The 14662-nt window shown below is 41.5% G+C and overlaps 1 protein-coding gene across 1 annotated transcript; it reads left to right on the top strand.

Moving 5' to 3' along the window:
• The first annotated feature begins 1878 nt into the window (after positions 1–1878).
• LOC149175201 (uncharacterized) lies at positions 1879–7458 on the top strand. The gene is made up of 3 exons (XM_089421072.1): positions 1879–2574; positions 3092–4658; positions 5162–7458. The coding sequence occupies exons 1-3, from the start codon at positions 1879–1881 to the stop codon at positions 7456–7458; spliced, it is 4560 nt and encodes a 1519-aa protein (XP_089277198.1).
• The last annotated feature ends 7204 nt before the right edge of the window (positions 7459–14662 follow it).

Raw genomic sequence — 14662 nt, 5'->3', positions numbered from 1 at the left:
TCAAAAGCAACCTAAGTAACAAAGCATGAATTAAATCTAAAGAGAAGACTTTATTTTAAGAATGCAGCGAACACACATAAAGATAAACAAGGGAGGTACTGGGCGCTTGAGATGGGCCCAACCCCAAGAGCTACAGCCTCCCAAGAGAGATTTAGAGCTGGTGCAAAGCTGGATTCATCTTTATTAATCAAGAATGAAGAGTTACATCAAAACTATCCACAAGGAGAGCTTGAGAATGAGCTGAAAGCAAAGCTAATCTATTGCCTACAAATCGAATTACAAAATGACTACAACAAGGCTATGAAATGACTAACTACTAGCTACTATCTACTGGCTAACTAGCTAACATCCACTGGCTAACCAAAATGAGGCCCTAAGCCTTCTTATTTATACAATTTGAGGACCCAACAGTCCTCCTAAAATTTAGGGACTCGGCTGCCCAAGACTTGTAGTTAACAGCAGTCCTACTTGACTTGCTTGGCTGCCCTTGTGTTGATTGATTCGGTGGCCCTTGAACTCCGAGCTGATGGTGGAGAATTCGAGGTAAGGGCCCATAAATGAAGGGGACACCTTCCTACAAATCCTCTCCCTTTTTCTCCCACGAATTTGGCTGCCAAGTGCTCATTAAGACCTTCAATTTTGTCTCCAAATTGACCAAAAAGGCTACACAAAGCACCCATTAGACTTGTTGGCATAATGACTAACCAAATTCACTCTATTAACATAAATATAATCAAAAACATGCAATAAAATAATGAGAATGGTGGATTAAGTCAAATTAGGAGGTTGAATGAGCCCAAATAATTATCCATTTTTGAGGCTCATCACTTATGCAAAAATTAAAAAAAAAAACTACACACCGTTTTTTTACTTTGTAGAAGCCTGATATTGAATCTGATGTATCTCTGTAATTTCGAATCATCCAGTTCTGGGATTGTGATCTGTAGTAGCCTTCTATGTCCTCTTTCCAATGCCACTAGTCTGATCCAAATTGGATTCTCCAAGAAAGCGTTATGCACAATCTCCCGCAGTGACCGGATTATAGACTAGTTCAGTAGAGCGAACTTGTATGAAGTGCCACGTGTCACTGTTTCAACCTTTGACTCTAAAAAATATATAAAAGAAAACTAAAGTCTATCCTCTTTTTGTACCTTCTTACGAAATTTCAATCCGATGCTCAGAAAGAAGGTTATGACGATTTTCCCCAGGTCACCTGTTTTGAGTGTAATTCAGGAGTCTGCAAAAAGACCAACTTCCTCAGATCATATCTCTGAAACTATCGTGCAAAAAGCTCTGAAATTTGGACCCAAGGTTCAGCGCGATTATTTCTCAAATGGGTTTTTTTTGCGACTTCTGAAACGTCACAGAAACAAAGTTATAGCGAAAATTCCACGATGACCTGTTTGGAGCAGCGAAACCCTAGAATCCAAAGCTCCAATACCAAATGTTATGAAACCAGCTCAAGAAAAGATAGAAAAGAGAGATCAACGCCTTAGAATTCAGCCTCTTTGAGGGGGCAACCTCCTTTACATTACATAAATGAACAATTCTTGGATGATACAAATTAAAAGACCTCCTTTCTATATATAGGGGTCTAAGGAGTCACAATATAACCTAGCCGACCTAACAATAATAATACAAAGCCACAATAATAACAATAGAGGGATTCTATGGGGCACAGAAATAACAATATGGGGGTAATAGGGGCACAACAATATAAATAAGGGGTATAACTACAATAGTAATGGGGTAATTACTAGTATTATAGGGACCCAACAAATCATATGTTCAAGGACTTGAATGAGTGAAATCGCTCTGCGGGAAACCTAGCGCGCGCAGCTTGCCGCCTTCGGCCTTCTGGTCTGCGCTCCCCCCCTGATGGCTTCTCCGGAGACTCCGCCGGAGGAGTCCGCCCAGCAACAGGCCTTCTCGGCTCTTGTCAGCTCTCTGCCGCCTCAGCGAGATCGCCCATCACTCTCCAAATTTGTTAAAAAATTAGAAGGTCTTAAGGAGGTTTCCCTTCCTCCTTCTGTGCCTAGACTGGCTGCTATAGCTCTGGCCGAGAAAGGTTTGATCGGACAATTCACTGGTCTTTGGCCCTCACCTAAAACTATTCAGAGGTGGGTGGAAAGAAACTGGTTGGACAAAACTCAAGGAAAAATTGCCATTAGATTCTGTGGGAAAGGCTATTTTACCTTTCACTTCGAGACAAAGAAAGACAAGGATCTGATATTTCGCAACGGACCATATTTTATGGACTCCAGAGGTCTGTACCTAAACAAGTGGACACCAGACTTCGACCCAGAGCTTGACATTCCTAATGCAGTTCCTGTTTGGGTTCGTCTCCCACATCTCCCATTACACTGCTGGGGAGATGACTCCGTAAGAGACATTGGAAACGTTGTCGGCAAATATATTGACAGAAGCGAACCAAGAGACAACATGCAAGCCTGCACTCGTATCTGCGTCGAGGTCGATCTGGGCAAAGGACTTCCAGAAGCTATCAAGATCAAAGTCGATGAATGGTCACACATACAACAGCTCGACTATGAACAGATCCCCTTCAAATGTAAGGTATGTCATGAGTATGGTTATTTTGCCAATCGCTGCACTAAGATTATTAATGTGGATAATAATACTCAAGATCAGCAATGGGAAGTGGTAAAAAAAAAAAAATCTGCCCCTAGCCCCTCTTTACCCAATGAACCTGGTCCCTCATCTCTTAAAACCTCTGCCCATATCCAGTCGCCTCCGCCTCCCCCTCCTCATCTATCTCACTCCCCCGTTCTTGAAAATCCCCTTCACTCTCCTCCATCCACCAACCCTTTCCATATTCTTTCCCTCCCTGAAGATGACCCTTCCCCCTCGATCCCTTTCCCCTCGATCCCCTCTGCCCAACCCTCCTCCCCTCCTGAACAGTCCTCCTCCCCTCATATGAGTGCCCTCCTCCCTCTCTTAACTGAACCTCTCCCTCCTAGAATTACCCGTAGCAACTCTAAGGATCAGGGTTCCTCCTTTGATGGACAAAAGAAGCCGGGAAGAAAGACTACAAAGCAGCACAACGCAAAAAGACATAGCACTTGGCCTGCAGCATCCAATAGAATCCTACATTCAGGCCACAAAAGATCAAGAAGTAGCCAGCAAAGACAAGGGAGGCAGAGCACCTTCTACACATTGGTTTGAAATGATCAAAATACTCTCATGGAACAGCAGGGGACTTGGGCACCCCGCTAAAATCAATGCTCTAACAGACCTTATAGTGCAGGAGAAACCATCCATCATTTTACTTCAGGAAACGAAACAAAGAGAAATAGAAATCAGCAAAATTATTGGAAAGTATAAAAATTACAGAGGAAGCATATGCGAAGCGCGAGGAGCTTCGGGAGGAATTACTACAATATGGAATCAGAATGACTGGCAATGTGAATCTGAGATAGTCGATCAGCATTGGATAAAATCAGTCTTGAGAAACAATAACAACCATCAGCAGATTGTCATCTTCAACGTATATGTCCCCAATCACTACAGGGATAAAGGAAATTGCTGGGAAACTCTTAGCAATCACATTCTGGAAGGAGACAGCAACAATACCATCGTAGGCGGTGACTTCAACTTAATCCTCCATGCAAATGAAAAGCGAGGGGGGAATTTTTTGCCAGACCCATTCAGGAACCAAATGGAAAATGTAATGCACATTGGTGACCTGATAGACATAACTCCAAAAAATCGCAAGTTCACATGGAACAATCGAAGACTGGGCAGTCACAATATCATGGAGAGATTGGATAGATTCTTGGTGAACATTTCTCTTTTGTCAACCTTTTCATCTGTCAATTCTGCCATTTTGCCTTTCGCTGCCTCAGACCACTATCCAATTACCCTCGATTTGATCACTCACTGCGCCCTTGGTCCGCTGCCTTTTAAATTTAATCAGATTTGGAGCGATCAACAAGCTGCCCGAAATATCATTCAGCTCACCTGGAGGCAGCATATTGAAGGATCCCCAGGCTACATATGGGAGAGCAAACTGAAGAACGTGCAAAGAGCGCTTAGACAATGGGCCAAATCGTATTACAAGGAGCCAAAACAGGAAAAGCATGAGCTAAAGTTACAAATCGCTGAACTCCAGAGCACAATTGAGCAAAATGATTACTGCCACAGTAAAAAACTTCAAGAAGAAGAGTTGTACAATAAACTGAGCAAAATTAAAAGGCAGGAGGAGGAAAAATGGCGCACCAAATCAAGACAAGTATGGTTGGAAAGCGGGGATAAGAACACTTCATTCTTCCATAAGCAAGCCACCGCTAGACAAGTCAGAAATACCATCACTGCTATCTCGGACAGCGTAGGGACACACCATGTGGAACAAGTAGATATTAAAGAAGCAGCTACAGAGAACTTCAAGGACCTGTTAACTGAGGTGCCAGAGGAAGAAACTTATGAAGACTTACGACAGCATTTGCATCCTAAAGTCACAGATGATCTAAACAAAAAGTTGACAGCTGAAATAAAAGAGGAAGAAATCGTTGAAGCAATCTGGACCCTTCATCCCAACAAGGCTCCTGGTCCAGATGGGTTCCCTATTAGCTTTTATAGGGATTACTGGGAGCTGATAAATAAAGACCTCATAAAATACATCAAGTGGATTAAAAAAAAAGGTAAAATAGGTGGATACACAAATGCTACCCATTTGGCCCTTATTCCGAAGGAGAACCGGCCATCCAATTTTTCTTGCTTCAGGCCCATATCCTTATGCAACTCATCATATAAAATCTTCACTAAAATCATAGCTCTCGGCTTAAACCTCTTCTACCGATGCTGATCTCAGACAACCAAGGAGGCTTTATAGCAAACAGACAAATTTTAGATTCTATTCTTTTAGTTCAAGAGGCCATACATTCAAGTCATGCAAGGAATGAGAAAGGCTTCATTCTAACACTAGACCTAGCCAATGCCTTTGACAGGGTAAGGCATTCTTTTTTATTTGCAGTACTCCAAAGGATGGGTTTCTCATCTCTCCTTATTAATGTCATCAGATGCTGTATCTCTGGGCCTTGGATCGCCCCCCTCATTAACGGAAGACGTGGTCCTTCCTTCCAATCCTCAAGAGGATTAAGGCAAGGTTGCCCCTTATCCCCTTATCTCTTCATCCTTATGGCAGAATCATTTAGCAGTGCCCTTGATCAAAAGAGGCAGTCAGGCCTCATCACGGGCATCAAGTTTGAAGATGGCATCAAAAATATAAATCATTCTCAATTTGCAGATGATACCCTATTGCTAGGGGGGGCGACCACCATCATTGCAAGAAGATTTAAGTCCCTGCTTGACAAGTTCATGAGATACTCAGGAGGTAAAATAAATTACCTTAAGAGCTGCATTTATGGTTGGAATGTCTCAGCCCAAATGATACATAATATCGCTAACACTTTTGGTGTCCCCTGCAAGTTAGATTGGGACAGCTTCAGTTATTTGGGAATGCCGGTAACCATAGGGAAAGCAAAGACTGGAGTCTGGGATTTAATGCTGGATAAAATGAAAAGGAAACTTCAGAGATGGGGAACTCAGTGGCTCAATCCAGCTGGGCGACAGGTTCTCCTAAAATCAGGGCTCTCTTCCCTCCCCTTATACCAGTTCTCTCTTGCCCATGCTCCAGCTTCATTCCATCGAAAAATGGATAGCATTCTCAGATTCTTTCTCTGGCAAGGAGGCAAGAATGAAAAGAAAAAGTTCAACTTAGTAAACTGGAAACAGGTTATACAAAGTCCTGAGAATGGAGGTCTGGGCATCAGGTCCCCATCTCTTATGAATTTAGCATTCGGTGGGAAGTTGATCTGGAGACTTATGGACAATCAACCAGCATGGTGGAAAAATGTCCTAGAATCAAAATATCTCAGCCAGCCAAGATCGCAAATCCTCAATGCTGAAATCCCTAATAGACACTGTACAAAGATATGGAAATTCTGCAAAAAAGCCATAGTCTTCATGGCGCAAAATGTCTCTAAAGTGCCAAAAGGAGGTGAAACGGTGAATATAGGTTCGGACAAAATCATGGGGAATCCTCCCATAAACAACCTCCCAGATACCGATCCTATTCTTCGTTATCTTCATAGCAAAGGCATATCCAAACTGAGTCAAATCTCCCAATGGGATGATTCAACTAATGCCTGGGTTCAATGGGAATTCCCACCCATACCCCATCATCTCAAAGACAGTTTTGGCTCTCTCTGTAGCAGCTTACACAGTATAGCTCCCACCATCAAAGGCGCAAAGGACGAGTTTCGCTGGGATCCTTCAGGAACAAATTACTCCATCAAAGCAGGTTACAGCTACCTGAGCAGCAAGGAATTTCCCACCGCAGTCTGGGCTCAGAGGAAGATTCTAAAAAGAGCTGAAGCAATTCCAAAGATCAAATTCTTTATGTGGACTCTTCTCCATGGAAAAATCTTAACTGCTGAGAACCTCAGGAAGAGAGGCATCTTCGGTCCCTCCAGGTGCCCCAACTGTCAATCGGCGGAGGAATCCCTACAGCATTTGTTTATATCCTGTCCCTTTGCTGCCTATTGCTGGAACAATATCGCTCCTCCCGCCCCCTCCATTTGGAACCCCCATCACTCTATTGTTGACATCTTAAACAACTGGAGAAGAAGCTATCCCTGGCACACAGCGAACCAAAACCCAGCTAGAAGAGTGTGGAACGCCATCCCATTTGCTCTTCTGTGGCGCATCTGGATCGCCCGGAACAGCTTGATCTTCCGAGACAAAGCCACCACAACTAGACACGTAATTCTTAAAGCCACCAGTCTAGCATCAGAAACAATCGCAGTCAAGCTAACACAGAGAATCGATCCCAACAGTTTATGGACAGAGGAGAGGAACTTTATTTCGAATTTGATAGACAGGTCCAGCATCATACCAGCAACAAAGATGCGTAAAACCATTGGCAAATCTGACAATCTAGAATGGAAAATCCGCCTTACAAAAAATGAGTTCGGTAAATGGCTTCATTCAAAGAATACTCATTCATTATGTTTTGACGGAGCTTCCAAATCAAATCCGGGAGCCGCGGGCGCAGGGGGCATCATTCTGGATCCTTCAGGTGTAATGGTGTCCTCTTTTGAATGGGGTCTGGGAAGATTGAGTAACAATCGAGCTGAAGCTCTGGGACTGTTTCAAGGCCTCTTGCAGCTTCAGAACCAAGGGATCAATAAAGCCCTTGTCTTCGGCGACTCGGCTATAATAGTCAGTTTAATGAACAGCAACAGACAAGCATCCAATCTCTTCCTCCATCAAATCATAAGCCGCTGTAAAAATATGTTGTCTCAGAATCTGAAGTGCCAATTTTTTCATGTCCTCCGATCCAGCAACCAGGAAGCAGACAAGAGAGCTAGCCATGCCTGTTCATGGGAAAAAGGAAGCCTCTTATGCAATCAAGCGAGCCTGATTCAATTCATCCCTTGATCCACATGACAGCGCCAAAAGCCAAGGAGTCTTCTATCCATATGACTGTGATTCTAATATCAAGGAGTTTGACCAAACTTCTTTCTTGCAGCAATTCCTATCTAAATGTACTTTTCAGTAGAACTTGTGATTCTTACATCCAACCAGAGGCCTCAGCTGACTGACTAATCAGATCTAACATTATTGTCTAAATGTACAGCAAAACCAGTCTTCTATTGTCCCAATTTATAAGAATCTATACTTGCTCTAGGACCTTACAAGCAAGCAACAAAGGTACTCATGTGTACTGCCACAATGAAATCCAGAAACAAGTTACTTCTGTAACTCCATCTATTGTAAAATCGGAGCTTAGACTCCTTCATCTTTTTTGAATATAATAAGCATCCGATTTTGTAAAATAAAAAAAAACAAATCATATGTTCAAGGAACTGGAAATGTACCTCTGAATTATCAACCCTACCCTCAACCCAGTTATGGTCCTCAATATTTTCAACCTTTAATGGGTCCGTACCCCGGAATGAACTTATTGTGGGATCCATCTCAAACTCAACAGGTCTTGCAACTGAATGTACATTTGTCATCTCAAACTGGACAACCCTTGGTTTCTGGTTCACCCCAGCAACCTGTCCAGTCTGCTATTCAAACATCTGCACCTTCTGTAGTTTCTCAGCTTGGGGCTAGTATGCCTCGTACTCTGCCTCAAACGGTTGTTGCAACTACTGCAACATCTGTTCAATCTACCCCACCTACTTCTGGAGTATCGACAGCTCTGATTTCTACTATTCCTGTATCAACTCCTCAGACATCTTTACCTCAGTCTGGATCGACAATTCAAACTTTGATTCAAATGCCTGTAGGACAACCTAGTTCAAGTACGGTTGTCACAAGTAAACCTCAATTTACTTATCAACCGTACCAGGGACAATACCAATTCGGTCCAGCTGTGCAGCAGCCAGTCTATCAGTATCAACCGTACCCTAGGTATATATATCAACAACCTCAACAACCCCAGTACGGTTCGGTTAATCCTGGTTTTCCAAGAGGATATAATATCCCAAATGCAATTCCAATTCCTAGTTATTCGGGATATCCTCCTCCTGGGGCTGGTCTCATGACCCAGAGTTTTAGGGACCCTAATCGTCAGTTACCATTTATCGCAACTTTGGACTTGCCTGACTTGTCGCACCTTACGAACGATCCCATTAACTATCTGCCGTTTTGGCTGCCAATGCCGAATAAGTTGCCTAGTGATATTCCTAAGTTTGAAGGCAAATCAGGAGAGGACCCGTCGAACCATGTGATGACTTATCACCTCTGGTGTGCGTCTAATTCCATTTCAGATGATTCAATCTGTTTAAGGCTTTTCCAGCACACTCTAATTGGTCTTGCGGCCAAGTGGTACATTGAGTTACCACGAGCCACATTTTATAATTTTAGTCAGTTAGCTACTTCATTTTTAACTCATTTTCAGTTGCCAGTCAAATATGACAATGGCACGGAATTATTAACTTCGTTAAAGTAGTCAACGTCCACTTACATTTTAGATCACATTCATGAATGGAGACGTCGACGGCGTTTAGTGAAGGTTTTTATTCCGGATCAGATCTTAGCTAAATGGTTTGTAAAATCTTTATTGCCAAAGATCACTGAGGATGTAGCTAAGGCCGGAGTCGTTACTGAGGAGAAAGTAATTGCTCAAGCACAGTACCTTGACTTAGTTTATACGCAGTCAGGTACGTTACACGAGAAAATTCCCGATCTTCCTAAGCAAAATCAAATCACTGCAGCTCCTTCAGGGTCTCATGCCGTTGATGGTATGATTGGTACGGTTAACACTAAAAGTAAGAAGAAGTCTTCCAAGAACTCTTCTCCTATCATAACCTTGCCAGATTCCCCAACAAGAGATTCTTCCGCGGAAATTTCTGCCGATATTCATGTTGTAGAGTCATCTACAGCCAAATCAAAATCCGGTGGTAAGAAGAAAGGGAAGAAGAAAAATAAAACAGATAAAAATTCGAAAGAGAAACCAAAAAAAGCGGAATCAAATGATGAGAAATGCAAACCTCGCTATCCTTGTCTCATCTGTGACGAAGAGCATTTTACAAGAGACTGTCCTCATCGTGCAGAGGTTGCGAAAATTGTCAAAGGTTCCCAAACGCCTGCTGTTTTGAAGGATCCTTTTCCAAGTCAAGACAGTAAGATGATAGGTTCTTCCTCAAATGCTAATGAAGAACCCATATTGATGATGTCCCATGTTAGGATTGCGACTCAATCGCATGATTATGGTAGTAAAAGTCATATTGATGGTAAAGAAGCAGAATCTTCTCATTCTAACCCATCAACCTCAGCTCCCGGTTCCGATATGCTACTGATCGAGAAACCTAATCCAAACTTAGTAATCAAACCACCCACCAAGGGTATACTTCGAAAGTCAGCTTTCAATCCACATGCGAGAGCGGCTCAGAACTATAACATTGTTGAAGATTTGGCTGTTTCACCTTTAGCAATGTCGGCTTTGGAAGTTCGCAATCATGTCCAGCACAACGTAAATTACTATTGTCGGCTATAGGAGCTGTTGACGTTCAGGACTCGAACCTTATAATTTTCGATCTAGAAAATAGTACACTGCACTTACCTCATCAAATGGCTTTCCAGATCCCAGTGTTAGTAAAAAACAGACCTATTTATAGGACTGTGATTGATGAGGAAGCCTCAACGTGTATTATGTCGATACAGTGTTGGAGATCGCTTGGTTCTCCTTCGCTAAATCAATCCCCGACAATTCTAAAGGCCTTTGATGGCTGTGGATTTCATCCTTTTGGCATTCTACAGGATTTATCTATAGGGGTAGAAGGTAAAACTGTTAATCTAGATGTGGAGGTGGTTGATGCCCCTCTAGATTACAACCTTCTCTTGGGTCGTAGTTGGTCTTACGCTATGACAGCTGTTGTTTCATCGGTCTTCCGGCTTATAAAATTCCCTCATAATGGAAAGATCGTAACTATAGACCAACTGACTTACTTTTCATCCGACCCAGCCTCTTCTGAAAGTATTCAGCATGTCGGCAAAACGACTATCCCATATAAGGATGTTGGAGTAGGACTAGTTAAAGATGCTGGTTTACTGGGAACTTTTCCTTTTCCTCCTATCAACGCGTCGTCTTCTACTGCAGCCATTCATATGATTTCGTCAGCCACAATTGTTTATGATGATCCTTGGATCGTACCTTCCGAATCTGAGATAGACTCATTTAGTGATGTTATGCCTTTGAGTCCATATGAAATTGCGTATCAGGCTGTGCAGTCGTTTTCTGACCCATCGTCAACCAAAATTGACTTAATGAATGTGGTCCATGAGGAATCACTTTTCACTTCAAACTCGGATTCAACAACGTTTTCCGAACTTGTTCACACTGATGAGAAAATTCGTGAAATCCTATGTGTTGATGATTTACCATGGGAAGATCTTCATCATAGATCTTCGTTTTTACCCGAGAGTGATTGTTTTGAAAATGATTTTTCATCAATTTTTACGACTGAATATGTCAAGGAACCTCAGAATCCAATGAAAAACCCTGATTCAGAGTTAAATTTGGGAAACATTTCTCGAACTATTCCTATTGATATTTTGGTTAAGCCTGGAATTTTTGAAAACATTCATATAGGTGCCTCATGTACGGAAGATGAAATTCAAATATATAAGGCCCTATTTCAAGAATTCCGCAACGTGTTTGCCTGGTCATATGAGGAAATTCCAGGAATTGACCCAGCAATTGTTGTTCATGAAATCAAAACTTATCCGGACGCTAAACCCGTCCGGCAACGTTTGCATTAGATCCACCTGAGAAAAGCTACTGCTATTAAAGCAGAAGTTGAAAAATTACCCAAAGCAGGTTTCATTTATTCGATTCCATTAATGGATTGGGTATCAAATATTGTTCCAGTTAACAAAAAGCAAGGGACAATAAGAATATGTATCAATTATAGGGATATTAATCGAGCCTATCCAAAAGAGAATTACCCAACTCCCTATATTGATCAAAACATTGACGATTGTACAGTAGAAAAATATTTTCCTTCATGGATGGTTTTTTTGGATACAATCAAATCAATATTCTACCTGCCGATCAACCAAAAACGGCTTTCATTTGTCCATGGGGGACATTTGCTTATTGAAAATTACCTTTTGGGCTCAAGAACGCCGGGCCAACTTTTCAAACGGCCATGTCTTATCTGTTTCATGACATCAAGCACATTGTGCAACCCTATCTCGATGATTTGCCTGCTCATTCATTACATCGAGCTGATCATCTCATCCATTTATGAGCAATCTTTATGAGGTGTAGGCATTATCGGATTAGGTTGAATCCACACAAGTGTGTTTTCTGTATAGAAATGGGTCAGTTACTGGGGTTTGTTGCTTTGAAAGCTGGCATTCGCGTCGATTCCTCGAAGGTTGAAGCTATTGTCAAATTACCTCCTCCTTCAAGTCTTCGCCAACTCCAAAGTTTGCAAGGGAAAGCAAACTTTTTACGTCGATTCATTCCTAACTACGCCGAGATTACAAATGGTTTTACCTGGTTGTTGAAACAGAATACTCCATTCTTTTGGGATGAGATAGCTGAGAAATCTTTTGATGCACTAAAACACACGTTGACCCATGCACCGTTATTGCATCCTCCCAACTACAACCAGGACTACTTCTTGTATCTCGCCGCCTCGCATTCCACCATTGGAATGGTGTTAGTTCAGGAAGATGAATTCGGTACTGAACATGTGATATATTACCTTAGTCTAACTTTAAATCCAACTGAGCTAAAATACTCACATGTGGATAAATTGGCATTGGCAGCTGTTCAAGCTGTCCAACTTTTTTGTCATTACATTATACTACATAAAACTACAGTAATTTCTGATTGCAACCCTATGATCTATATTTTGACCAAGCAATTTCTAGGGGGCAAGTACTCCAAATGGATTGTGATCCTACAGGAGTTCGACTTGGAATTTGAAAAGTCTAAGTCGAAGAAATCTTTAGTTTTTGTGGAGTTAATGTGTGACTTCCCGCGTGCTGACACGGAAACTGTGGTAGAGGAGCCCATTGTGGACAAATCCTTGTTTCTAATCAGCACTTTAGATCCATGGTGTTACACTAAAAAATGTCACCTTGACTACTTACAGTTAGTATGGCTCAAATCAACAAGTCATGCTACCCTCTTAGGCAAGTCTCATGCCTCTGTTATCCATCTCAAACTCAAAGAAGAGAGAAAGTCTTGTAAAAATCATGTTTATCTCTGGGGTCGCAGGTTCTCTCTAGCCTTACCTGCGGGGACGCTGACCATGTTCACAAAATCTGCGTCCATAGACGCTCTGTATGTTAAGGGAAAGGTGCGTCCCTCTGTAAAAGGCAAAATGCGCGAGTTTTATCTTGAAAAAGTTACTTGTGGTTACTTCTAGAACATTCTAGAGGTCGGTTTGATGAAATGGATGCGCCTCCAGTTGGTTCATGTATCTCTATTAAGGGGGAACTTATCCCATCAATAAGGGAGCTATCCCACCCATAGAGGGGGATGATCCCATTGATAGTGGACCTGAATAACCTCTTTACAGCACTATAAATGAAGGCATTGAGCCAGAAGGAGAGGAGGTTGGAGCTATACATTTTCTTTGGGTAAATGCTGCAGGATTTAGGTCTTCCATTAGAGCCTTTGTGAGGAGAGATTGTCTTCACTTGATTCTACTTGGGAGAGGGTGAGCTTTGTCAAAGTAGAGGAAAACCCTTGATGGACCCTGGGAGGAACTTGCACAACACCAAGGCCAGGTTGTAAGAGTTTCTTTGTTTCGTTATTAATACAAACTGGTTTATTTTTCTCAATAGCTTGTGTTAATGAGTTATTTCATGTGTTCCTTGGTCTGCATGTTGAATATATGTTTTATTATATGAAATGCAAGTGCTTGGTAATTGTTTGATTGTTTGTGGTTGCAGGAATTGACTTGAAGGAGGAGCTCATCCGGATCGTCAAGAACGGACTTCAACAACAGCGTTTTGGAATAAGGTAAGCCTAAACACTTGTAGTTTTCATGTTGTAAAAGGTGTATTTAGAGAAAGATCACTCCATTTTGTCTTGTTTGTCATTAGAATGTCTTAGACTTCTAGGAAGGTCAGTCGTGTCCGCACCCTTGACAGATTCCGTGTGACAAATTGGCGACTCCACTGGGGAATCCATTAATGAGAGAGTCTTTTCCTTTATATGAACTTTGCTTTGAGAAAATCATTTTTATTTTCTGGTTTTTGACTGTGAGAATTAGTATTTGGGTGGCTTAGCTGTAGCTTTAGTTGGCTTTAGTTTTTCTTCCTTTTTCCAGAAAGACGCAGTCTCTGTGTGCTGCACAGTGCGTCCTTGGACGCGCTGTTGTCGACTGCACAGTGCGGGGCCGCACCTGTGACAACGGCTGGCCTGCGTCTTCCTGTAAAAGTTAAGAAAATTCCATTTTTGCCTTAAATTACTTTTAGATTTTGTTTTTTCTTAGTGTTTTCTGCCCAGATCCTTTAGTACCCTGTCAAGAATTCTCACCTGAACTCGTTTTGTGAGCTTTGAGTGTTTTAGTGGTTTTCAACGAAGTTTAGACCTAGGGTTTGATTTTTGGAAAGGCTTTGTAGTGACTTTGAGCTTAGAAAGTTGTCCAGCCTTAGATATCTCTGGTTAGTCAACCTTCTTAGAAGTTGAGCCTGCCGTAAAGTCTCCTTGTTTGAGCAACTTGTCATTTGAGTTGTTTTGGGTCAAATTTCGAATTGCTTGTTTTTAAAGTATTGATTTCCATTTTCAAAAAGGACAAAAAGATTAGAATTTTGTTTTGACTAGTTTTTGGTTCTGCAATAAGCTAGTCCTTGATTTGATTGTGATCAAGTAAAACACCTTAGAAATAATCATTGTTAGTTTTGGCCTCGTTAAGATTGCTTAGAGTAAATTTGCCTTTAGTTTGCTTATGAGTGCATTTTCATAGATTTTAAGAGTTTTTAAGATTTTTTTTTTGGTTATATTAGATTTATTTGCTTTATTAAAAGAAAAATACAAAAACATCTTCTTAAAAAGTCTTGTTTCAAGTAGCTTTTTGTTTTCAAAAGAAGAAAAGAGTTTTTTTCGTGCATGTAAAGAGAAGTTATGTTTTTATGCTTGGAAAAGAAAAACGAATTGTTTCTTTGA

This window comes from Pinus tabuliformis, chromosome 4_1, assembly GCF_031772625.1.
Source record: "Pinus tabuliformis cultivar Carrire ecotype Pingquan chromosome 4_1, CPIR1, whole genome shotgun sequence".
Classification (NCBI taxonomy): domain Eukaryota; kingdom Viridiplantae; phylum Streptophyta; class Pinopsida; order Pinales; family Pinaceae; genus Pinus; species Pinus tabuliformis.
Note: the sequence above shows the minus strand (reverse complement) of the source record. Positions and strands in the feature narration are given on the sequence as shown.